At 41.0% G+C, this 26,267-nt stretch overlaps 3 protein-coding genes across 3 annotated transcripts; 1 reads left to right on the top strand and 2 right to left on the bottom strand.

Annotated features, from left to right (window-relative positions):
• Positions 1–686: 686 nt before the first annotated feature.
• On the bottom strand, positions 687–6,714 carry LOC111609420. Its single transcript, XM_023337859.1, has 7 exons — positions 6,617–6,714; positions 4,655–4,774; positions 4,025–4,342; positions 3,825–3,938; positions 2,236–2,694; positions 1,356–1,472; positions 687–1,273 (listed from the first exon to the last, which is right to left on the bottom strand). The coding sequence occupies exons 1-7, from the start codon at positions 6,681–6,683 to the stop codon at positions 816–818; spliced, it is 1,653 nt and encodes a 550-aa protein (XP_023193627.1). The 5' UTR covers positions 6,684–6,714; the 3' UTR covers positions 687–815.
• A 532-nt stretch (positions 6,715–7,246) lies between these two features.
• On the bottom strand, positions 7,247–19,686 carry LOC102219177 (hippocampus abundant transcript 1 protein-like). Its single transcript, XM_023338572.1, has 12 exons — positions 19,385–19,686; positions 14,992–15,090; positions 14,857–14,919; positions 14,222–14,349; positions 13,392–13,506; positions 13,090–13,308; positions 12,892–13,005; positions 12,442–12,513; positions 12,254–12,366; positions 11,020–11,117; positions 10,775–10,938; positions 7,247–10,041 (listed from the first exon to the last, which is right to left on the bottom strand). The coding sequence occupies exons 1-12, from the start codon at positions 19,481–19,483 to the stop codon at positions 9,760–9,762; spliced, it is 1,566 nt and encodes a 521-aa protein (XP_023194340.1). The 5' UTR covers positions 19,484–19,686; the 3' UTR covers positions 7,247–9,759.
• A 2,438-nt stretch (positions 19,687–22,124) lies between these two features.
• LOC106700447 (nuclear factor 7, ovary-like) lies at positions 22,125–24,825 on the top strand. The gene is made up of 2 exons (XM_023338281.1): positions 22,125–22,283; positions 22,355–24,825. Exon 2 carries the CDS (start codon positions 22,372–22,374, stop codon positions 23,761–23,763), a length of 1,392 nt encoding a protein of 463 aa, XP_023194049.1. The 5' UTR covers positions 22,125–22,283; positions 22,355–22,371; the 3' UTR covers positions 23,764–24,825.
• The last annotated feature ends 1,442 nt before the right edge of the window (positions 24,826–26,267 follow it).

Raw genomic sequence — 26,267 nt, 5'->3', positions numbered from 1 at the left:
AGAACTTTAATATGAATAAACTCAGAATATTAACAATGAGAAAGGAATTAATTTGTGCATTCATAAATAAAAATAAAAATAAAAGCACAAAAAATGAAATATAACAGGAAAACTAAACCAAAAGAAAATATTTATTGATACGTTTAAATTTGGTAAGGCACTGTGGTATCAACTAAAACACTGTAAAACAGAATTAGGAGGTATTACAGTGCAAAAAAAAACAAAAAGTCTTTAAATACAGCATTAAATATTTCTATTTAAATATGAACATGAATGATGTTTTAGGGCCACAATAAGAAAAAAATGAAATAAATTATGAGAAGACAATATTTAGACAATAAAATTAAATACTACAAGAAAAACAATCACATGAGAATAAAGTTGTAAAATTCTGAGTAAAGTTGAAATAGTATAAAAAATAGTATTTTGAGAATAAAGTGGGAATGTTATGACTTTATCCTCATTATTTCACTTTTTTCTTGTAATTTTAGGACTTTATTGTTACAATGTTATTACTATTTTAATTTTATTTTTTTATTTTTAGGATCTTATTTTCATATTATTTTGACTTTATTCTTAAAATTTTAGAACTTTTTTTGTAATTTTCTGACTATTTTGAATCATTTTGACTATTTTATGACTATTTTCATGTTATTTAGATTTTATTATCATAATTTGATGATTTTATTTGATTTTTTAATCTTTTTGACTTTATTGTCGTTATTATTTTGACATTATTCTCATATTTTATTTCTATATTCTCTCAGTGGCCCAGTACTTTGCTGTAAACTCTACAGTATTTTTTGAAGTGTTTTTCATCCGTCCTCCTCCAGGTTGTGAATCGTCTCGATGATTTTCTTCTTCATCCTCTTCACTTTGTGCGGCGGCGCCTCGTTCAGACATTCCTCCACGTACTTCAGGAAGCCGGCGTGCGGCGCCTCGCCGCGGCGCCCGCTCCTCGGCGCCGCCGCCGGCCGGCCCGCTCGCTTCCTGCTGCGGGTCGATGATGAGGAGGAGGAGGAGGAAGAGCAGGAGAGCCAGGAGCGCGGCGGGGTCGGGGCCGGCGGGACGGCCGGGTTCTGGGTGGAGGCGGGTCGGGTCTGGGCGAAGGCCTCGTCGCTGTCGGAGTCGCAGAGGAACAGCAGGTCCAGGTAGTGCCTCCACTTGGGCAGGTAGAAATCCTCGGAACCGCAGGTTCTGTTGGCGCTCACCGCCTTGTGCTCCCGCTGGAAGATGGTCCGCAGGTTCCTGAACTTCGTCTTGATGTCTTCCACTGGAACAGGGAGGAGAACAGAGGCTGGTGGGTTCTGGTTCTGGTTCCGGTTCCGGCTCTGGTTCCGGGCCGGCCCGGTTACCTGTGAACGGGACGGGCTCTCCGGCGGACAGCAGGCCGCTCAGCGTCTCCAGCAGGCTCTGCCGCAGCAGCCGGTTCCGGAAGCTGTCGACCCGATGGTTCCACAGGCAGCTGTGCTCTGAAACACAGACACAAGCTGAAAAGTGCGGCGTGTTCATGTGCGTTCGCCTGCTGCCGGGTCAGTACTCTGTAGAACTACGGCTGGACATTCATCTTATCGTTTATCGTTTCAATTATCATAAATTAAAATAAACTCAATAATTTTTATGATTTATTGTTTTTCTACCAAAATCTGGATGAAAAAAGTTTCAGTTTGATGAAATTATTTATGAAGGACAGTTTTGTTTACAGACACTTAAAACAACAATATTATTGTTTATCTGAAAAGCTTCGTCAAGCAAAATTAGTTTTTAAAGTAATATTATATTAATGACATAATTAATTTCTAATGAATATTTAACACCGGAACTGGAAGACATTTTAAATATCCAAAATAAATAAACAAAACAAATAAAATAAATCATAAAGTCTCTGAAAACAAAATCATTCTTCATGAAAAGAAGCTGAGACCAAAACACCAAACTGAAAACTTTTATCATCCAAAAACAATAAATTAATCAGATGGAAATTAGTGACTTTTAGTTTAATTTATCATGTGATTAATTGATTTATTGCTTATTGCACCAGATCTAAATACAATATTTATCATCAATATTCATCAATATGAATTACTGACTTAAATGAAGCTCCTATATGTTGCTGAAAAGTTACGTTTAGGTTAGTTTTGTCTGATTTTAAGTGTACTAATATATTAGCAGTAGAAACTGGACTAAAACCACTAGTTGTGTTTTTACAGTGTAATGGACCCGGTTTGGACTAACCGGCGTAAAACGAGATCAGCTGCTGAACTTTGGCTTCGCTCCAGAGGCAGCGCGACTCGCCGCTCGCCCTGTCGTCAGCCGGAACCAAAACCCGACCGGGCTTCCTGTCCGGCGGCGATCCGGACGGCGCTCTGGGATCCATTAGCTCGGTCTGGTCTGGAGCTGATGGGAACAAACCCTGGAAGGCGGAGCAGCTGATGGTGTTGCTCTCCGTCTTTATGCTGCAGGCGTCGAAGGAGGAGGCGGAGACGCCGCTTTGGGAGCAGGAAGTCCGGCTTCCTTCATGCGGGCCGTCAGGAAACTCGTCTTCCTCAAACGACTCGCAGAGGAAGAGCATCTGGTGGAAGTGTTTCCACTTGGACACGTAGGGTTGGTCCGAGGTTCTGCTCGCCTGGACCGCCTTGAATTCCCGGTTAAAAACCGTCCGAAGGTTCTTGAACTTGGATTTTACGTCTTCCACTGCAAAAAATGACATAAATTTTAATGTTAAGAAGCCAAAAAAGGAGGAATGTGGTTCTGACTGCAGATTTAAGGTGGACCTGATCAACAGCTCTATAGATTTGTCATGATGTTTTATGTTTTTAGCACTTTGGCTACTTTTTCATTTCCCTAACAGCTGCAAGCTAAAAACTGGAGCTGGACGCAGCTTTGACACGATCTGAAAAGATTTTTAAAAAACTTCCAGTTCAAAACAGAAAACTAGCGGAAGCTGCCTGTGTTTAGTAGATTCCTTTATGCTAACAGTATCTTAGCTTAGAATACTGTAGCTTACAGAAACCTATTTTAGTTTAGCTTAATAAAACATAGCATATAATACCTCAATTTAATTAATTAATCTTAGCCTTCATTAACCTATTTAGCTTACTTTAGCTTCACCTAGCTAACATCACCTTAGGCTAGCCTCTTATAAGTTTATCTTAGCTTATCTAATGTTAGCATAGTGAACCTTAGCTAAGTTTGACTTATCCAGCTCCCTCTCACTTTATCTTAGCTTTCTCTTAGTTTAGCTTAGCTTAAACTACCAAGGATTTATTTGACTTTGCTCAATATAGTTCAGTTTAATTTTCCTTAAATTTAGCTTAGTTTAATTTTACCTATGTAGTTTAATCTTAGCTTAGCTAACTTTACATTAGTCGCCCTTAAAATTGGCTTAGCTTAATTTAGCATTGTTGAATTTTGCCTGCCTTGTTTAACCTTAGCTTAGCCTTTTAAACTTAATTTAATTTTGTCTACTCAACGTACCATTAGCTTAGCTAACCTTAGCTAACCTTACCTTCGTCTGTCTCAAGTCTTGCACAGTTTATTTTTGTTTAGCATAAGAAACCTTAACTTAACTAACCTAAAGTTAATCTTAGATTAGATCTTAGCCAAGTTTCTGCAGCCTACCTTAACGTACATTAGCCTAGCATAAGCTTAGCTTAGCTTTTTTAATATGCTGTAAATTATAAAGATTTGAAACAGAGACAAAAAAGCGGCCGAAGTCCAGAGTAAAATTCTTCATTTTGGACTTTTTAAAACCTTAAAAGTCGTTTAGTGATGAATTTGATCGGAACAGGAAGGAGGATCAGGAGTTTCTGAGTCGTTTTTACCAGAAAACAGAACCAGCTGGTCCGAGAGCCGGATCCTGAGGGACTCCAGGAGTTTCTGTCTGAGTTGCCGGTTGTTGTGATTCTCAGACTTCCTGTTCCACAGACAGCCATGCTCTGCACACATCAACGCAGAAACAAATGTCTGTCAGGAGCAAACCGACGCCTCGTCTCTCCCTGAAGCCGCGGTTTCATTTATTCACCTGCGTAGAACGCGATGAGCTCCCGCTCCCTCTCCTCCGTCCATAAGCTCCTCCCAGCGGCGCCGCCTGAGGAAGAGGAGTGGAGGAAGGAGATGCCGAGTCCGGGGGAGGTGGGCGGGAGCCAGCTCTCCTCTGCAGGCGGGGAGGGCGGCGTCTCGTCGGCGCCCTCCTCTGGCTCGCAGCAGCCCTGCAGGAAGCTCAGCTGCTGGTAGTGCTTCCACTGCGGCACCAGGCCGGCCTCGCCGCTCTGACGGACCAGCTTGTACTGGCGCTGGAACGTCGTACGCAGGTTCTTAAACTTGTTCTTGATGTCTTCCACTGGAAGAAGAAGAACACAGAAAAGATGAGATGGTACCAGAATGCTGAGGTCAAAGGTCAGACGTTTCCAGAAATATTCATTTACAGCCAGTTTAGAAATAAATATGAAAAACAGGATGGATGGTTGGAAATCCAACAATCTCATCATTCTGGCTGATCGTCATTTTTAAATCCAAGCACCAGACCTTCCTGTTGGTTTCAGATCTAGCAATCCGGCACTTCTTCTCACATTTAAAAGCTTTGGTCAAACATTTAAAGCTGCAGTGGTTCTGGTCAGAGCTGTTAGCGGTGCAGCGTTAGCCACAGCGGTACCTGTGAACGGAACGGGAGGCGGCTGGAAGGAGAGCAGGATCCGGAGGTGCTCCAGGGTTTTCCATCGTAGATCCCGGTTCTTGTAGTTCTCTGACTTGTAGTTCCACAAACAGCTGTTCTCTAGAGAACAAGGAGACACTTAGCCACAGTCTGAGCAATTAGCTTCACCATGTTTGGCTTCTTTCACACACATATACACCTGTGTTTGGGGCAAACAGCTTCTTTTATAGACGTTATCTTTTCCACACAAAGCCGAGTCAAATATTGACACCACATCGTTTAAAAAATTATTGTAAGAATATATATTTAATATAAGTACAGACAGAATCAATTTCAGAAGAGTTTTCATCCTATAAATCCACTCCTTAGTGTTGTTATAAACATGCCAAACCCATAGGGGGCAGTGTAGCGCTAAGCTAAAACCTGTCAGCCAATCAGATTGCTTCAAAACAAACACCACTTCCTGCTAGGAATCATTTGAGCTACTTTTAAATAGCAGATTATTCGAATATAAATTAATTAAAACAAGACGATGTTGTTTGGGAATAATTTCAAATTATGTAGATATATTGGTGAATTATTTGTTGGAGATTCTAAAACGAGGGACTAAATCTGTTTTTCCATGTAAACACAGACAACTGCAGTGTTTTCACAAATCTGATCCTAAATAATCATTTTAATGACGTTAAACAGTTTTAATGTGGATGAAAGGACCAAACACACAACATGGATTAGATTTTCCACACATCCAGCTTTGTGTGGACGAGGCCTTAACAATAATTTAATACGTTCATTTTACTCAAAAACTATTTGAAAGATGTTCAGAAAGTTATCAAACTGGAATAAACTCCTGATTTTATGGACGATAACGTCAACAATGAAAGATTAATCATTAAGCATCTTTTCCTGTTAATTCCTGACAAAATTAGTTTCTTCTGTCACTGAATTAGAGCTTAATACTCACAGTAATATAATGTAATACTCTATATTACACAGTAATATACTGTAATACTCTATATTACACAGTAATATACTGTAATACTCTATATTACACAGTAATATACTGTGTTAATACTCAGTAATATAACCGTTAGCAAAAATATTTAAGTTTAATGTCATCATTGCATTAACCAAAGATGCTAAAGATGTTTATTATGATCTAGTTTCCATTCATTTAAACAGGAAACGTTTAAATGAATAAAGTTAATTTGAAATATTGCAATGATTTTTCAATTTACAATAACTATTGATATATGACTGTTTTTAGTTGGCTTTTATCAGCCAGCTGACCGACAGTGCACAACCACAGGTTGGGGAAGAACTGTGTTAATGGAAGATTATTATATTGAAACCTTGATACTGGAAACCAGCTTGAAAACAAATTTAAAAACCATTAATCTGGAAAATAAATGAGTTTTAAAAAGGTCCAGAATCCCAAGCAATACTTTAAAAGACATTAATTGATCCTAGAGAGAATTATTGCTGATATCTTTCCAATCTGGCATCGTGTAAAATAACTATCATTTTGGTTTAGTGAAGCTTTAACTTTAAATATCAACCAACCTTTCATATTTGACAGTTAAGAGAATATTTCAGCAATAAACACCATAAATGATCATTTTAATAATTGCATAATCTTCCGGTGATGAACGTCTTTGATAATTAATCTGGTTTAAAATCTTTTAAACACAGAAATCCAAATGAAACGTCCATAAAACCGCAGGAGGAAAAGCTTTGTCTGAATTAGTTGCAGTTTGGACAAATAACCCGTAACCTTCATTCCGGTTGCTCGTCGATTGTTGCTGAAAGTCGTTGCTTTCGTCGAGCAACGGTTGCCTTCCCCTCCTCCCCCACTCTAACGTCCCAAAACTGTTGCTTGTTTTAGCAACGCGGTGCCGAGGAAAGCGAACCGGAACCGAGTCCGTATGGAGAGGAAAACCGGACCGAACATGTCGGACTTACTGGAGAAAAACGCAATGAGCGTCCTCTCCTTCTCCTCCGTCCAGCTCCTCTCCGGAGCCGCTGCCATGTTTGTTGTTGCCCGTTCAGGCCGTCATCCAGTTGGCCGCGAGGCCACGTGACCTGAAAACCGAAGCGCTGATTGGCCGAGCAGTTGGCGTTCCTGAATTATGCCTGAAGTTGCCCGCTAGAGGCCGCTGGTGTTCGGTGATCATGTTTGAGAAGAACTAATGGCGATGGATGGATGGATGAAACGTGGAGGATTAATGGAAGAATTAGAAAATGAATGAACTGTAAGAAAAATAGATGGAATAAATGAGTTGGTGGAATTAAGGTTCAAATCAATATTTAAATGGATAGAAGAATAAATGGATGTTTTAAACTGATGTATTAATAGAAAAATGGATTGTAAATAAATGGACAATAAGCAAGATTTCATTGATTGGGAAAAGATGGATGGATGAACCAATGATTGGATGAATGTTCAAACATTCATCGTCGTTCGCACCAGTTTATCTTACTGGTTTGTATCTCCAGTAGAACCAAATATTTATCCATATTTACCAAAATCTGGAAGAAAAACCAAAACTAATCATATTTTCCAGTGAACAGAAATGAGACATGAAGCGGATCTGAAACGTGTTGGAAACGTTTTTAATATCAATACAGCTCCAGACGAGACGACATCCCAGTTCAGCTCACATCAACAGACATCCAGTCAATCCATGTACAGTATTTACAGAACCGGCCCGGTTTCACAGCGGATCGCACCGGGCCGCGGCTGGGATCAGTATTTACAGGAGCGCTGAGGAGAGGCGGGAACACTTCCAACGGAAAACCGTCTGATTAGCAAAAGAGCTAAAAAAATAAAGGTGTTTAAGTGGTTTCAATCCAGCTCTGCTGAATTCCAGTTTAAAAACAAACCAGCCCTGATGCTGGTCTGACTGTTAGCATACTGAGCTCGCCTCTGATTGGATACAAAAACATCTAGCTGCCCATCCGAGGCCGGACTCGCCCACAAAGCAGAAAACACGGAGATGTTTCCGAACCGATCCGTGAGAAAAACGGATCCCACCTTCCCAGGTTCGTAAGAACGGCACTTCAGTTCTGTTCTGGTTCTGGAGAAGTTCCTCCTCCCGTCTGAAAAGGCTTCTGCGGTTCTGACTGGAGGTGGGAATTAAAAAGCCAGAAGAAGCATTCCAAGAGCAGAAACAGCTAGCCTTTGATTTACAGGATACGTATCATCAGTCAGGCTAGAAAACATTAAAAAAATGAAATGAATCTGCATCAGGGATTTTCATCTCATAATCTGGACAGGAAGTTCAGATGCTAACTGCAGCTGTTTGTGAGCATAAAGTTCATCAGCTAAGAAAGTTTTGGGTTATTGATGTCAAAATGAACCAAAACTCTTCATGTTTAGTCATAATTAGCTTTTTCTTCTCTGTCTGAGCCACATGAAGGAGAGAAACTTAATGTTTAGCATTAGCTTCTAGTGACTTTTTAAGAGTCAGGCTTTTAGAGTGGGTGAAGTGACAGAACGATACGCTACATTGCTATTGTTGTTTGACCCAAAGTAAAAGAAAGAAATTACAGATTATATGGAGAAAATTGAGTTAAATAATTACTGCCTGGCTTGCTGTTGGATGTACCAGTGAGGAGTAAAAATGCTGGTCAGAACTGGAGCAGAAACTACATCTACGTCAACACCATCTCAGTTTATGTTTCAAATTACCAGATTTAGTTTTCATAGTTTGGCTCATTCTGTGACTTACAGTAATATACAAATTATATATATAGAAAAACTTATTCACGCGATTTTAACTATATTTCTTATTTAAAGGAAACACAGCAACTGCAAAATTGCGTTTTTTTTATGTTAGTGGAATATCAACATTTGTAATGGAAACGCAGCTATTTACCCCAGTGGGTGCTTTTAACTTCCTGAATGTGGTGCTGGTTTGCTAGGTCTGGTTGCTGCAGAAATCCCATAAATATTCAGTTTATGATCTCAGATTATAGTTTCTACTGATGTTTCAGCTGAATGTTGATGCTAAGGTCTGAGTTGAACACCGGCATTCTTTGGCAACATTTTTCTGTTTCAGATGTAGAAAATTACTGAGTGTTTCATGAGCGAAATACCTGAAAAAACGTAAAAAAGGAAAATGTGATGATATGTGTCCTCTAAACTCGACCGGAGATGGAAGACTAGCCGACCCCACGTCACACTCACAGTATTTACAAACCAGAGTTTCATTCAAAAGTGCATTTACATTTAAAGTCATGACATGGCTAACTCTGTACACAGTGTGGCAGTTAAATACTGTTAAAACTCTGCTTCAAATCTTCTCTAAAGCTCTTGGAATCTCTGTCGGATGCTTCAAGTATAAAGTTTGTTTTCAGGAGTTTCACTGCTGCCAGGAAAAAAGCCTCGAGTGAAACCGAGTTGGTTTGGAGCGAATTAAACCGACCCGAGGCGTCAGGGAGCCGGGAGGAGGGTTTTCCTCTGGCAGCAGCCAGCAGCACTGAGAGAAACAAAAAGTGGAGGTAGAGGGACACACAGGGAACAATAAAACCCAAAATGTTTGTTTTTCTCAGAATGTAAGGATTCATTCCTGTTTCCTTCTAATTATTGTCAGTAATCAGTAGTTTGCTTTGGTTTAATCTCACAGTGAGATTAAAAACGATTCATTTCTCTTGTTTTAGCTGGATTTAATACAATCTCCACCCACAGAAACACACTGACTGATTTAAAAAACAAACGTATAAATAAACCTGGACGTTTTGGCTGCCATTAAAGTTTACTTCTGAATTAAAACACAAAATGACCAAAGAGTAAAAAAAAGTGAAATCCTCCATTAAAACGTTAAGGATCTGCCTCCTCCCACCCGTCTGATTGATTCCCCTTCTTCCCTGCAGACCTCCATGCTTGCGTCCGATTGGCTCATTAGATGGATCAAAGATGGATCCTGATTGGTCAGGACGGCGCGCCTCTGAAGCTAAAAGTTCATCCCGCCGATCGGCAAAGAGGCAAAAACTTCCGACGAGAAAAGTACACTCAGTCCGGCCGCGTTGCTAACGGAAACACAGTAAAACACAGCGTCAGAGGCTCCGCCCACCGGCATCAGAGGCTCCGCCCCCATGGCTCCTCAGACGATGCTGTCGTGCAGCAGCGGCTCAGAGTCCTCGGCGCTGGCGGAGGGCGGGGCCTCTTCGTCGCTGCCCGGCAGCGGCGTGTTGATGTGGACGCCAGCCAGCGAGGACAGCGCCTCCTTGCTGTCTGGGAGGGGCTTGTCGCTGAGGGAGAGCTCCGAGGAAGAGGAGGAGGAAGAGGAGCAGCAGGTTTTCTCGGGGATGAAGAGGGCGACGAGGAAGGCGACGACCACGGTGCAGGCGCCCAGCAGGAAGGGCGGCCCCGGGATGAGCGCTTGCTGCAACACAGGACAAACCAGGCAGGGGCTCAACCTGAGGAACACGGGCCGTTTCTGGACCCACAACGCATTTACTGTGGCCCTCAACTCCAGTTCAGGAAGATATAAAACTGATTATTAAAATTTATGCTTTTAAAAATTTTTTTATCAGATGACAGAACTCAAACAGAAGTGATGAATAAAATCAGAAGGAATTTACATAAATTACAGCAATTACTTGAAAAAAGTAAAATAACTTTATATGTAGTTTATATGAAGTTCTTATAAGTAGAAGCAGGAACCAAATCAGCTTTTATCTAATTTATTAAACTTAGCTAAACGTAGAAAGTGTTTTCAGAGAAATCCTTTTCTTATAACTGAGAATAAATTTGTTCAGTTGAGCCCAAAAGAATCTGATTTAATACAACAAATGTGAAAAATCCTCTTCAGTTTTTATTTCTTGGCCCATGAGACAAAAAGTTTGGACACCCTGACTTTGACATTTCACTAGAATCTCTTTCTGTTCATGAACGGGAGAATAAAAACGATCATTTCAGTTCTTGTTATGTTTAATTGTCCGGTTCTGCTATATTTATAAATTAGACGTACAGAACCGAGCAGCAGACTGGAAACCAGACGCTGTCGTTCCGGTATCGTCCTCTGTTTTAGTTTTCCCTCTAATCCTGATGAGGCCCAGTTAGTGGGGTTCTGAATGGTTCTTTAGGGTTCTGAATGGTTCTAAAGGGTTCTGTACCTCTGTGGGTCCGTGCAGGGGCAGCGGGTCGATGCTGTACTCCTCCTGGATCGGGTCCAGAGTGCTCAGCTCCACGTTGAACAGGAAGAAGATGAAGCCGTAGAGGGCGGGGCCCAGGCCGTTACAGAGGCCCCGGATCCCCGTGATCATACCCTGGACGACTCCTGCAGGTGGACAGACAGTCAGAGCAGGTTCTGGTTCTGGTTCTGGTTCCGGTCAGAGGCTGGACCGCCGGTCGGACTCACCTTGTTTATCTGGGTCAGCCGACTGCGACACCAGAGCAGAAACAGCAGGGAAGGTGATGGAGGACATGGCCGCCACGGCTCCAGCCGCCCACATCATCCTGTCACACACACAGCAGTCAGAGGAACAGCGCCCCCGCTGGCAGTCAGAGGAACAGCGCCCCCCGCTGGCAGTCAGAGGAACAGCGCCCCCGCTGGCAGTCAGAGGAACAGCGCCCCCCGCTGGCAGTCAGAGGAACAGCGCCCCCCGCTGGCAGTCAGAGGAACAGCGCCCCCCGCTGGCAGAACAACACTAAGGCTCTCTGCTGCTACAGGTTCTCCAGAACCGGTTCTGACTGAGTTTCTGAAGGATGGATGGGACAGTTCTGGGTTTCTAAACCAGGACTGAGTAGTTGTGGATTAATCAGATTAATTAACTGTTTAAAATTAACTGAATTAATGTGTTCTAAATGTTTTTATTACGAAGTTGATGTTAATTAACAGGTTTAACAAGTTAATTTTGACATCCTTAGTCTAAATTAATACATTTTGATGGTTTAATGGTGATAAATGTCTGAAACTAAAATAAAATCAGTTTGTAATCGATCCAAAGATGTTGAATAATTAAACCTGCAGGATGTGTCTCTAGTGAACATGATGGTTGGTTTGGTGGCCCAGTATCAGTTTGATCTGATTCGTGGTTCAGTTTAGTTTCATTTCCAGGTTTAAGTCGTAACTTTAGTCAGAAATAAAAACAGCAGAAATACAGCAAATTATTCTGATTATAAAATCCAGTTAAAGAACCGTGGTGCAAAGGAGAGAGGGAGAAATGCTAACTGAGCTAGTCATGCTAACAGTCTGTATGAGACGCAGCTGGTAGGATATTTACTGCTCATATCTTTCCAACAGATCCCCAGTTTGAAAAAATACTGAAACTTTTAGAAAATGTCAGAGTTTTGAGTTCAGTTTGTTTATCCTGGACCGGCTGATGATGAGGCAGCACTCTGTCTGGTTCTGGTTGCTGAATTCTGACTGGTTCTGGTTGCTGAACTCTGACTGGTTCTGTTGCTGAACTCTGTCTGGTTCTGGTTGCTGAACTCTGACTGGTTCTGGTTGCTGAACTCTGTCTGGTTCTGTTGCTGAACTCTGACTGGTTCTGGTTGCTGAACTCTGACTGGTTCTGGTTGCTGAACTCTGACTGGTTCTGGTTGCTGAACTCTGTCTGGTTCTGGTTGCTGAACTCGGCGGCCGGTCTTACCATGGTTCTGACCCGAAGCCGTACCAGGCCAGCTGCAGGATCTGGAAGCCCAGGCCCAGCAGAACCGTGTTCTTGTTGCCCAGGTATCTCATCAGCAGCGTGAGGAAGAGCGTCTGAGGAGAGACACAGAGCGGTTCTGGTTCTGGTTCCAGTTTCAGGATTTGCAGCGTGTGGGACCGGGTCGGTACCTGAGCCACGATGGACAGAATCCCGACGACCCCGATGAAAACAGCGATGGTGGTGGAGGAGAAGTTGATGACCTGGAGGGAAACATACAGCTCAACGTTTATTTAAGTTAAAAATTCAAATGTTTCCAAACTTTCTGGAATTCATCCAGACGGGAAAGTGATTATTGGGCTGCACCGATAAATCAGCAGATCAGTGATCAATACATGAGAAACCGATCTGATCCTCTGATCTGATCTTTATCTGCGCTGGAAGGTTTTGAAATCAAACTTTGTTTGTTCTGATGCCAAAAAATGATGAAATGTTCCTTTACCATCCTGCTGAATCTGAGGAACCAGTTCAGAAACGATTCCTCCTCTCCCATTTCCTCCCAGTTATTAGTAATTTCCTTTCATGCTAAAGCAGTCGGCCATGTTGGGCCATGTTGGTGGACAGGAAGCTGGAGGACTCACCTGTCTCAGGTAGAGGAAGAAGCTGGAGTACTGTCCGGCCTCCGGCAGGTAAGACAGGAAGACGGTGATGCAGATCAGCAGGACGGTGGAGTCCTGACCCACCTTCCTCAGAGACTGGACCAGAGACAGACAGAGACCAGGACAGTTTGTCACATCGCCTCTTTAACCGCTACAGGGTCACACTTCCTGGTTACTGACAGCAAACGGGTCGGCCTGCTCCCAGGAGAAGGGGGTGCCCCACGTGTTGAGCCTCATCTTGTCCGGCAGCGACTCGGGGACGGCCAGCAGGATGAAGCAGATGTCGGCCAGAGAGATGAGCGTGGCGAGCAGAACCACCAGGTTGTCTCCGTACCAGGCCGACAGGTAGGCGCCGATGGCCGGGCTCGTCACCAGGCTGGCTGCGAACGTGGCCGACACCTGGACAGGAAACGCAGCAGGACGTTACAGGATGTTACATCGCTCAGAGTTTGGACCGGGGTGACCCGATGGGCGGCTCTTACCAGGCCGTAGGCGGTACTCCTCTCCCTCTCATCCGTCACGTCAGCAACGTAGGCGAAGATGACGGAGAAGGTGACGGAGAACGCTCCAGACATGGAGATCATGGCGAAGTACCACCTGGACACACAGCAGGTCAGAAAGCAGCGTCAGCAGTTCGGTCGGAGTGACGGAGATATTTATGACTCCTGAGATGGAAAAACTCAGGCTGCACATTTTAATGAAAGCTTCTAATTTAAAAATGACGGTAATGTTACAAATAAACACATTTCCTTCATAAAAACCTGGTGAAATTTAATTATAAATACTTTACCAAAGTAACCAGAATCTCTGGAAGCAGCCTGTAAGTTCAGCACAGGTACGTTTTATGCAAACTTGAGTAACTTCTGAAAACGTTTCCTGAAAGTTGTGTGAAAGTTTTGGAAACTTGAAGTTCAGTAAAACTAACAGAGTAACCTGAAAATGTAGTGAAACCAGCCTGTAGGTCCAGCAAAGCTTCTGGAAACGTAACCAGTAAGAGATGTGAAGGAACTAAAAATAACCTGAGAAACGTTCAGAAACTCAACCTGTCGGCTCAGGAACAGTCTGGACGTATCGTCTGGCAGAAACTTCCTCCGCTCTGATAAAATGATCAGAACTGGAGCCGGGCCACCGCTTGGTTCTTATAAAGAATGTTTCACAGAACAGTCGATGATTCTGTTACAACTATAAACTCTGGACATAAACACACCGTCCTGACTCGGCATATTTTACCAAAACGTGGCTAATCTGAGCTAAAGGAGCCGTCTAGTCAAAGTTTCACTTTTCCATCCAACCAGTGGGATGAAGCTCCTACCAGGGGCTGAGCCTCATCAGAGGGATGGGAGCGCAGGTGAAGAAGACGGTGATGAGGAGGAAGGACCTTCGTCCCCAGACGTCTGACAGCGCTCCGATCAGCGGGGCGGACATGAAGGACAGCAGACCCTGCAGACAGGAAGCAGCATCGTTAGAGGAACAGTCCTGACTGACCGCTGCTGCTGCAGCTGCAGCACGGCGCTGCAGCAGCAACACTGCAGCTTACCGGGAAATTTTACTCTAGTTTATAAACTTAACATCTTAGGACACTTGAGGTAAAACTAAACTAACTAAGATTCAGTAACATCTAATTAAAAGTGTCAACTTGTCATTAGAATGTTTATGACAGTCTTATGCTCTCCTCTTTAAATAAACTGTTACTATTTCCAGCAGGAAATATCAGCTTGTTTTAAGTCAATAATTCCTCAATAAAAAGTTTGAGTTCCAGTGACAGATTATTTTATTATATAATCTATAAATAAACAAGACATTTTCCCATGTTACAAGTTAAATAATCTGCTAATGGATCTAGAACTAACATCACCAATATTAATGGATTATTAACGTAAAACCAGCTCCTATTTTAACATGAATAAGAAAAGTGAGAGGTTTTCAGCAGAACCAGCCGCTGCTCACCTTCACTCCCTGGATCAGGCCGTTCATCAGGAACGTGTGCTGAGGAAACGTTTCATGCAGAACCTACAAACACACACCCCGTTACAGAAACAGACTTTATGTTTCTGAAACATGCAGGTTGTTGTTTCTGCTTACGGTGAGCATCGGGGTGGTGAGTAAACCCCAGGCGAAGAACTCCAGGAAGATCACCACCACAGCGTGGTAGACGCTGGGCCGGCCGATGCCCTGCTGCGGCTGAAACACACAAACAATCAAAACTCAACCTTCACAGGAAACACACTCCTCAGGTCTGCTCCGTTTCATCCCAACTTCCTGCTTCCAGAGAACCAATCAGCTCTCAGTACATCCATCCAACCAGGAAGAACTTTGATTTTGTTTTAATTTAATAAAGTCTACTCTTAAACCTGAACAAGGCGGCTCTTCAGACTGAACTGATCTGTATTAATGTGTAATAACTCCAGAGTTTCTGTGGTTTCTCCACCTACCTGTCAGCCATGTTAACATGAATAATGTGAGCCTGGGCGCCTTGAGGCCACCATTAAACCAACAAAAGCCCCAGATAAAGGTGAGAACCGGACCAGAACCGAGTCTTCCCTCCCTGTGAACAAATAGAGACATTATGATCCGTCCACAAGCACCAGCAGAACCTGGAGGTCCAGTTCCAGCTTCATATCGGGTTTAAACGTTCCAGAACACAAAGATCTGTTCTGCTGACGCTGACAGAAACTCTCATTTATTCATTTTCATCTTTTATTGTCACAGAGTTTCCTGACAGAGAGAAGAAGTGGAGCAGAGAACCGAACCGGCCTGATGGCACACAGCTGGACTGAACCTGCAGAACCGGAACCAGAACCGGATCTGGATCCATGTTTAGCTGCTGGTATCGTGGGCCCGTCCGACCCGCTAACAGCTAACTTAGCTAATGTGGTTCTGGTTGCTGCTTCCTTCCTGCAGGTTCTGGACTCTGTGTTACCGTGGGAACAGCGAGAAGCTTTCATTTGATTGGTCCAACAAGAAAAGAAATTTTACAGGTGAATCTCAAACTGGAATATTTAAATTTAATTTACAATAAAAATGATTTTTAATACAGAATCTGTCCAGCTTTTCACAATGATCCCAAACAGATACACAGAAATGGAAATACTGATGGAAAGTTTAGTGGAAGAAAAAACATACAGGAGAATCAGGGCTTGAGAGAAAAGTGTGGATTTCATCTGGAAAGAGTGCAGTACCCAGAATAGTTCTGACCCAAACAGAACCCATCTAAGCAGCCAGCCGGGTCAGAACCAGCAGGAGGAGCTTCACCAGATAATCCAGCAGATTCAGTTAAAGTCAGAGGAAGTGAAGATAATCCAGCAGCTTAATCCAACACATCCTCAGCTTCTTAAACTAAACTCAGTCTGGAAACAGAAACTGATCCAGAACCTGAATCACTAAGGAACCATGAAGAACCCAGACAATAAACTGTTGCTAGGCAGATTAGTGGGAAGCATTCAGAGATCCAGTCCTGGTTGAGAGTTTACCTGTACCTGTAAAGCACTTTGAAATGCCTTGCTGCTGAAATGTGCTATACAAATAAAATTTGATTGATTGATTGATAAACATCCTGAGCTAGGCTTCATGTGGACTTCCTCTAAAACTGGGAGGAATGTAGAGAAACGGAGGACAGAAGAAGAACATCAGGTCTGGACAGAACCACAGAACCATCATCAGTAACAGACCTGATGCTCCAAGAGTCAAACTGATTCAAAGTTTTCTTTATAACTTCACCTTTTTATGCGCTAAAACTAACATTCATGCTACTAAACCAGCTAGCATTAGCAGCCATCAGCTGCATTAATCTGCAGCTGGAGCTTCATTGAGTTTCCTGTCTGGTTTCCTTTAAGATAAACTTCTTACATTTCTATCTGAGCGTTCAAAACTTATTTCACATTTCTGGTCGAAGGAGACATGATGACCTTCGACCAGAACAAGCTGACATTGTTTTACTGTTTTCCCAGAATCCTCGGCTGTTTGATCGGCTGGTGTGAAACGTTTCACACATTTTGGTTTAATCTGCAGTTTCTCCAAATCTTTACACTCTGGTCAAAATGTAATGTTGAAATTTATGTTGTAAGTACATATTTATTAAAGTGCAGATTAAAATGATATTTTTAAAAGCTACTGAAGCAAAAAGTGATTAGTTAAATGTTACATTTAAAGCTATCATGATAAATTTTGCTGGACAATAAATCGTCCCAGAAGTAATCACGATAAATGATAATATTGTTGTTTTGAGACCATTTTCCAGTAATATAATAATAATGGAATAATAATACAAGAATACATTGTGAAAATCAACCAACTTTAAATTCTAATGAACATTAAACACTGGAACTGGAAAACATTTTAAATATATAAACAGAAACAATAAATGAAATGAATTATGAAGTCTCTGTAAACAAAACTGTCCTTCAGAATAAAAGATCTGGTCACCAGACTGAAAACTTTTATCATCCAGTTATTGATGGAAAAACAATAAATTATACAAATGGAAATTATTGAGTTTGTTTTCATTTATATGATTAATTGATTTATTGTGACCAAGTTATATTGTGTATCTAAATGAGATTGGAGCTGCTAAAGGCTAAAATGATCAATAAATAGTACTTTAAATATGTTTAATTTATTTATGTGTTTAAATCTGGATGTGTTTGTTTTAAGTGTAACTTCTTGTTGTTATTTTTAGGGTCAGGTTTATTGATTCCTGCTTATTGACTTACATTTTCTTGTTTTTATTCTGAGGTTGTTTTCCTGTTTTGGCCTCAACTTTCAAAATAAAAGAGAGAAAATAAAGAATTAATTTTTGAGTGAAATCCAGTTGGAAGTCGTCTGAAGCGAGCCTCCTTCTCTAATGCAGGAAACTGCAGATTAAAGCCACAAAGTGAGAAACGGAACCAAAACCAACATTATTAACTGGTTTCTGCAAAGATTCACTCAGAAGTTTCTTTGTCGAGATAATAAAGAAAACTTCAGATTTTCCAACCATTTCCATTCTACTGGGTTATTTCTGTAACGTCATACAGTTTAATCCAGAAATTCATATTCATATTATGGGATTTGTAATAAAGCTGCAGTTTTAGGTGAAGTGTGTGAAGATATTCATTATTTATTTTGTCCTGAAAGAAAAATAGAGGAAATTCTGCTTCATCCATGTTTAATAAAAAAAATCTTATTACACACCTTCATGAGCAAATGTGATATTTTTATTATCTCTTAATAATCTTGTACTTTAATCGTGAAAAATATGAATTTATGAATGATATTAACATTTCTAACACTTCAGATCTACAGAAAATGTTCAAAATGACAAAACAATTACATGTTTTATATTTTTAATCAACTTCTATAATTTGATGTGATACAAAAGCACATAGTAGTCCATTTTTATTTCATTATATATGTATATATATATATATATATATATATATATATATATATATATATATATATATATATATATATTATATTGTTATATATATAACAAATAAATATCTGAATGTTTCACTGCAGGTGAATCTTTTTGAACATCTGCAGACGTCTCCATCATTATGTAGCTTCTTAATTTTTATTTAGAAAATGTTTTTTTTATGTAGGATATTCTGAAAACATTTGATAGTTTCCATTTTTTACAATTATTAGAAGAATTCTCAAAATAAACCAAAGTATAAAGTGGTAAAATGTGTGTAAATACATTTTGGTATAGCTATTTTTTTGCCCTTTCTGGTGAAATATTTAGATATTTTATTTCTGTGACGTTAAGGGAAAATCATGAAATGAAATCGAGTCTTTTAAATATATTTTTCCAGACATTTTCTGTGTGAGCTGCGGTGAACGCGTCTGTTCTGGTGTTAAAATGGACGCTGGCGGAGCGCTGGATCCGCAGCGAGCGGCTCCTCCGCCCGCCCGCCCCGGGCAGGATCGTCCCGGCCCGGGCAGGGGGCTGTTATGTAACACCCTACTGGATCCATCCCGACCGCATCAGAACCGCCGCTATAAGCCCAACCTGTGTGTGTGTGTGTGTGTGTGTGTGTGTGTCTCCATTACAGCCTCCCTCCCACCTTCACTATCCTCCCAGAACAGAACACGGCCATTTTGGACCAGACCGTTCAGAACCAGAACGATCTTATTTTATTTATTTAATTTATTTTCAATTTCAGCCTCAACAATTAAAAATTAAAGTCTGTTTCACATAATTCATAATAACTGAATTAAACTGTGATTTAGCTCTATAAATAAATAAAATGGCGTCGAATAAATCAAATTTCTAACGGATGAATTTGATTTTTTTTATTTATTTCAAACGTCAACGTCCGTTAATTCCATGTTACGTCATAAACGTGACAGTTTATTTAATTATTTCCCCAGACAGAAACAACGGTTCAACTGAGGTACATACAAACAGAACCAGAATCTCTATAAAAAACAACATTAAACGTCTCGGTTCGGCTCGGTTTCCCGTGGTAAACATGGCGGCTCGGACACTCACCACCGCTCCGTCCTTCATGATGATCTTCTTGACCAGCACCACCCGGCCGGGGGCCGCGGGAGGCTCCGCCGCCATGTCCTCACACCTGCCGCGGGTCATGAAGCATCCTTGCCGCGTGGATATCCGCGGTTCTCCGGGTGCTTCCAGGATTCCTTCGTGTTTTAGCCCCCCAAGAGGCCGAACCGAGCTAATTATGAGATAAACCCCAACAGAATCTGGAAGATTTATTGGTTTATCTCCTCTCCTCTACAAGACGTCCAGCTCAGTCAGTCAGTCCGTCCGCAGTACTGGTGATGCGCACAATTAATGACACCGTGAAGTTCCGCAGAACTATGGCAATACTTCCGGTCACGTCAAAAAATAAGAGCCTGTGATTTATCTTATAAATTAACATTTAAATTTTTTTTTTAAATGTTATTCAAATTCAAAAATACTTCGTTGAACCCAAAAGGAATTAAATATTAATTAAATTTCTTCAAAGAGTTATTGTAGATGTAGATGGCGGTTGGCAGGAAAGATCTCCTGTAGCAGTCTGTATTAAAGCAAATTTCAAGAAGCCTCTGACTGAAGCCAGACTCATGAAAATGATGTATGTTAGAATTTTGAGATTGAAGTTAAAAAAAAACAACCTTAGAACAGGGACAGAATTCTGAAATTAAAGTCAGAATGTTGACTTTTTCTCTTTTCTTTTTTATTTTTATGCCAAAATTCTTACTTTTTTCTTCATAAAAGTGGAACTTAGTGATGATGGTAATGTGATGGTCTGTGGCAGCTTTGCAGAATTTTGAGGTTATAATCAGAAAACTGAGAAAAAATGTCAACATTTTAGAATTAATGTCACCATTTGAGAGTAAAGTGATTTTTGTTTTTAATAATGCAAAAATGTTGAATAAAACAAACAATTAAGCATGTTTTCCTTCATAATTTATATACTTAATAAAAATGTTTGACAGACATTAACTTTAAAAAAAAAGTGGCTCTGAAAAACTATTTACTGGTAAATTATTGATAAGATGACATAATTACACTAACCTGAATACTTGCTGCATTTTCCAATTGTGTACAAAAATTAAAACACAAAAAATGTGTCTTACAAAGTTATGGATTTTAAAAATGTACAATTTATAACAGCTTTTTTCAGTGTATGGAGGTATTTTTTCCATGATATCCACATTTTTGTCAATGTTCCAATTGATTTTTTAAAATACTTAACCAAATCTGGAACTACAATTCATTATTTTTCACATTTTCCCCGATTTTATTGGAAGTCTAGATGACGCACACGTCCAGGTCTTTTATTTTGAAATCAAACCCCTTTTCTTTCCTGCTCTTCTGCTTAGTTTGACAACACGGTCCGGTCCGGTTCGGTTCTGTTTTTATGTTTTGCTATTGTTGATTTTTCTAATTAAAGTCCGGAATCAGGTTGAGAAGAATCAATATGGCGTCATGTCAGAAAAAGACATTTTCTCTCCTAAATCTATTTAAACATCAAAGAGTCTGGAGTTAAAGGAGATGTGATGTAACAAATTCACGCGCAACATTCACGTCTTCATAATAAAATTTCATCACGTGAAAAACGGCTGGAAAACTGTTTTCTTATATATGTTCAAATAGTAACACTTTCAGATGAATAATCTATAAAATCCCGCGCGTTTTATCGCGGTTCTACTTCGTCCTTCCAGAAATATCCGTCCCTGTGCGTCTTATTTTGAAAATCCTGATGTTTCCCGATTAGTTTGACAGCAGCAGACGGAGGAGAAACGCTGAGCGGATCACGTGTAGGCGGCTGTGGTTCTGGTACTGTGTGTTTGTGCAGGATTGTGTTTGAATGAATAAAACATGATCCAAACGTGGCGACGGAAGAAAAACGTGAGCTGACGTCATCGATCATCAGAGAAACCGACATCCTCTGATCTCTGGAGGCCGCTTTGATCACCTGCTTCTGCAGCAAATAATAAAAATCATGATGAGGGTTTATTGTTTTTTGTATGACATGCTGCCATCATTACCATCTTCATAATTAGAAGAATGTAGTCAAATCTGGCTTTAAAATGGAGATTAAATGAATATTTTTGCATGAAATATTCAGATTTTGAACTGTTTTCTGGATTTTCTCACATCCAATGGAAAAGGATAGGGCCACTGGAAGAAACAGTAATATATTGGATACATTTGATTAATTGTAATTACTTGACTGGTTGGTTTTATGATTGGCTGGCTTGGTGGTTGGCTAACTGTTAGCTTTAGCGATGGAAACAAAATAGAAATCACCTGGATCATTTGAAATAACTGAAGCAATTTTTTTTACTAAAATCTTCATCTATCAATAATTCAGTCGGCTTTAATAATGAATAATGTCTGTGTCGCTGTTTGCCAGCATAAATGGCAGAAGTTCATCAATAGTGGGCGTTTCTTCTACTGTAGTAGATTTTATTTCTATTTACTTAATTTATATTCTCAGATATATTTCATTGTTTGCATTTACAGTATTTTGTGTAATATTTAAAAATGAACATTTTAAGCCTCAGTATGAAAAAACATTTCAGATTCTAAAAACAATTTTTTGAAAGAAGGAAAATTTTACTCAAAACCAAACATTACCTTCACCTGCAGTGCTGTAGTTTTACTGAAACTGAAGATTTGATGTAAATCCTCTAGAGGGCGCCACATCTCTGCCTCAAGACTGAAATTCCAACAGGAACTTTTGGAAAAAATGAAAAGGAAACAGCTGAGAGAAAAACTCATAGACTAAACACCCTGAGGATGAACTCTGACTCCTGCCTTCGTCTCCGACTGAAATCAAACTAACACTGAACAAGGAGAACAGAGAGAGAACTGAGCAACTAGACACTGAAACACAGACTGCTGCAGGAGGAAAAACAAGACAATCAAAGTCAAAGTAAGTTCAGAAAGTTTCTACAGGAGAGAAACTGACTTCCTGGTTTGACTTTCTGTCTGCTGTGATTTCAGCTTCACTCTGAGACAAAATGGCTTCCAGATCAGACGATGATCTCTGCTGTCCGGTCTGTCTGGAAATATTTAAGGATCCGGTTCTTCTGTCATGTAGCCACAGCTTCTGTAAGGAGTGTCTGCAGAAATATTGGAGAGAGAAACCAGGAAGAGAGTGTCCAGTTTGTAAAAGGAGATCTTCTAAAGATATTCCACCTCTTCTTAATCTGGCTCTGAAGAATCTCTGTGAGTCTTTCTTACAGCAGAGAGAGCAGAGAGCTTCAGAGGATCTCTGCTCTCTGCACTCTGAGAAACTCAAACTCTTCTGTCTGGACCATCAGCAGCCAGTTTGTCTCGTCTGCAGTCATTCAGATTTACACAAAAACCATAAATTCAAACCCATTGATGAAGCTGCTCAGCAACACAAGAAGAACCTTCAGGAAACTCTGGAGCCTTTAAAGAAGAAGCTGGAGCTCAGGAAGAAAGTTCAGGAGGAGTTTGATCAGACAGCAGAACACCTGAAGGTCCAGGCCCGACACACAGAGAGGCAGATTATGGAGCAGTTTAAGCAGCTTCATCAGTTTCTAGCAGAGGAAGAGGAGGCCAGGCTGGCTGCACTGAGGGAGGAAGAGGAGCAGAAGAGAGGGATGATGAAGGAGAAGATGGAGGCTCTGAGCAGAGAGATAGCAGCTCTTTCAGACACAGTCAGAGCCACAGAGGAGGAGCTGAGAGCTGAAGACGTCTCATTCCTGCACAACTATAAGGCTGCAGTGGAAAGAGTCCAGCGCTGCCCCCTGCTGGAGGATCCACAGCTGCCCTCAGGAGCTCTGATAGACCAGGCCAAACATCTGGGCAACCTGGCCTTCAACATCTGGAGCAACATGGAGAACATGGTGACCTACACTCCTCTGGTTCTGGACCCAAACACGGCTGGTCCAAAACTCCATCTGTCTGAAGATCTGACCAATGGGAGGAAAGGAGAGAAACAGCAACTTCCTGATAATCCAGAGAGATTTGATATTAACTGGTGTTCTGTTCTGAGTTCTGATGGTTTTAACTCAGGGAACCACAGCTGGGATGTTGATGTTGGAGACAGTAAATACTGGAGACTTGGTGTTTTAGAAGAGTCTGTTCAGAGGAAGGGAGGCATAAAGTCTGGATTGTTGGTTATATATTTCTATTCAGGTAATTACTATGCAGATTCTCCATCAGCTCCTCTCACTCGTCTCTCAGTCCAGAAGAAACTCCAGAGGATCAGAGTGAATCTGGACTGGGACAGAGGAAAGCTGTCCTTCTCTCATCTGGATACTAACACACACATACACACCTTCACACACACCTTCACTCACAAGATGCTTCCACTCTTCCACACTGATAAAACATTAAAGATCGTACCGATGACGATCTCAGTGATCAAGCAGCAGCTCTGATGATCTCAGCATGAAGATCACAAAGTCGAAATAAAAACTTATTGATCAGATTGAAACTGTGAGTTTTAAAGAGGAAACTGGAGATGATCTGATCATCTGGAGATTCTTCATCTCTGACTTTCCAACTATTGTTTCCATTCTAGCAGAAATTAATGTCAATATGTTGAATTGAATGCTGTCTATTTGTAGCTGCTTAGTGATAAAACTGAACTACTGAATGAATCTGAAATGACCTTTTCAGTTACTTCTAAGTTTTTATTTGTGTTGCTTTGACTATTTCCCTGATCAATGCTGTGTTTAAACTTTCTATCATCACTTTTATTATTCAGTAAATACCAGAAAATACTGTGATAATAATCTAAGTCCATGTTGTCCATCGTTAATAACAGGAGATTTTAATCTGGTCTAGAGACTTTCTGTTCAGTCTGCCTCTCAGAGTATAGCATGTACCTGCATGCCCACCATGTATCTGTAAGTGCCTGGAGCTCCCTGGGCTGTTCTGCTGGATACAACTCTTTCTGTACAGCAAGCCACCTCAGATGAACATTAGAGCCACACAAAGTTATGCAGCTGCTGTGCAAAAAAGTCAACAACCTCAAGGACTGCTTTGGTAGCATCAACAAGAACTAAATTCAAGCAACATGCATTACAATGAACGTAAAAGGCAGTCTGGCTTTGCTTTGAATTCTGAGAAACACCGGAAAGCTTCCCACTCATGACATCATCATAACCTCGTCCCACAAGGTTATTTCTGTAGTCCAGACTACATGTTCGTCTGTAGTCCAGACCAAGTTCCTCAAGACAGTTAATGACCATTGCACTAAGTCCTGCTGCATTAAGGCTTTCAGCTGCCTGGAAACATAGGAAGCTTTCATGGAAGACACCATTGTAATGATATTTACAACCACGGACATTTGTTCCTATTTTGTTTGGAATAACAAAATAGGAATGTTATTGTTTTGTCTGCAATAACACTGAATACTTCACATTTCTTTACTTCCTTTATGAATCAGTCTGTATCATCTCTGCTAAGCCCTGAAGAATGTCATTTTGGATTTGATGACTTGTGTGTTTTGTATTGCCACATGCTCTAAGCTTTTTTCCAATTAAATGATCTAATATGGCAGCAAAAATGTTTCCCTTATTTTTAGAGTCCTCAGACTTTTGATGACCCTTTGAGTGATATTTTGGGATGCAGTCAAAAGAAGCATATCTGCTATTATTTCAACATTATACTGGTATTCTTACATCTTCCATTGTTTTTACAGAACTCAGCATGGTTGTATTTACCTCATTAGCCCTTTTATATTGAGTCCATGCATACATTGCATTTATATGTTGCTCTGACTCTGAGTAAAAACTAAATCCAGACTCCTTGGACAATGCCTTTTCCTATTTGCAGAAGCCAGAATTTGAGGTAAAGACACGGACTGGTGCATTAGGCCAGGAAAATCCCTATAGGTGAAGCAGTAGGAAGAGTCTTTGATAACAGAATATTCTAACCCAGAAATGTCTTTGTACCAGGAGCTGGTAAATGATCTCTTCCATGATCCATGCTGAGTTCTGGGGAAATTTGTAGAACTTGGTTAATCAGGTCCCTGTTCTTTTGACCTTGAAATATCTGGAATACAAACATAATTGTCATGTAAACACAATTTAGTCAGGTTATAAGCAGGTTTTGCTTATAAAAACCAGGTTTTTCAAAAAAGCAGGTTTTTTGAAAGTGAAATTACCACTGGGTCCTTTGGGAAGAGCAAAAGCAGTGCTGGACACAGCTGGGAAGAGATCAGTGGGATCTCCTGCAACTGGCCCTTCTGGCTCGTCATCATCCTGGTCAGAGGCAGAGCTCTCTGTGTTGATAATCATATCTAAGTTTGAAAATTTTGAATTCCTAAATAAGTGAATTCTCTAACAATCTTGAATTCTGAACTTATTGCTGGGGACATTTCTTTTTCATCCAATAATAACAATGAAGATTTAGATTTATTTATATTATACCCTGAAATATGACCGTATTCCTCAGTTAAGTTAAGCAAATCTGGATTAGACACTCCTAAATTTGAAATGAACAGGATTATATAATCCATCCATCCATCCATCCATCCATCCATCCATCCATCCATCCATCCATCCATCCATTCTCTTCCGCTTATCCGGGGTCGGGTCATGGGGGTAGCAGCTTCAGAAGGGAGGCCCAGACTTCCCTCTCCCCAGCCACTTCTTCCAGCTCTTCCGGGGGAATCCCGAGGCGTTCCCAGGGTGACCGAGAGACATAGTCCCTCCAGCGTGTCCTGGGTCTTCCCTGAGGCCTCCTCCCGTGGGATATTCCCGGAACACTTCACCAGGGAGGCGTCCAGGAGGCATCCTGACCAGATGCCCCTCAACTGGCTCCTCTCGATGTGAAGGAGCAGCGGCTCTACTCTGAGTCCCTCCCGGATGACTGAGCTTCTCACCCTATCTCTAAGGGAGAGCCCAGATACCCTACGGAGAAAACCTGTTTTGGC

The sequence above is a fragment of the Xiphophorus maculatus genome, chromosome 8, assembly GCF_002775205.1.
Source record: "Xiphophorus maculatus strain JP 163 A chromosome 8, X_maculatus-5.0-male, whole genome shotgun sequence".
Classification (NCBI taxonomy): domain Eukaryota; kingdom Metazoa; phylum Chordata; class Actinopteri; order Cyprinodontiformes; family Poeciliidae; genus Xiphophorus; species Xiphophorus maculatus.
This window is presented reverse-complemented; position numbering and strand designations above follow the sequence as displayed.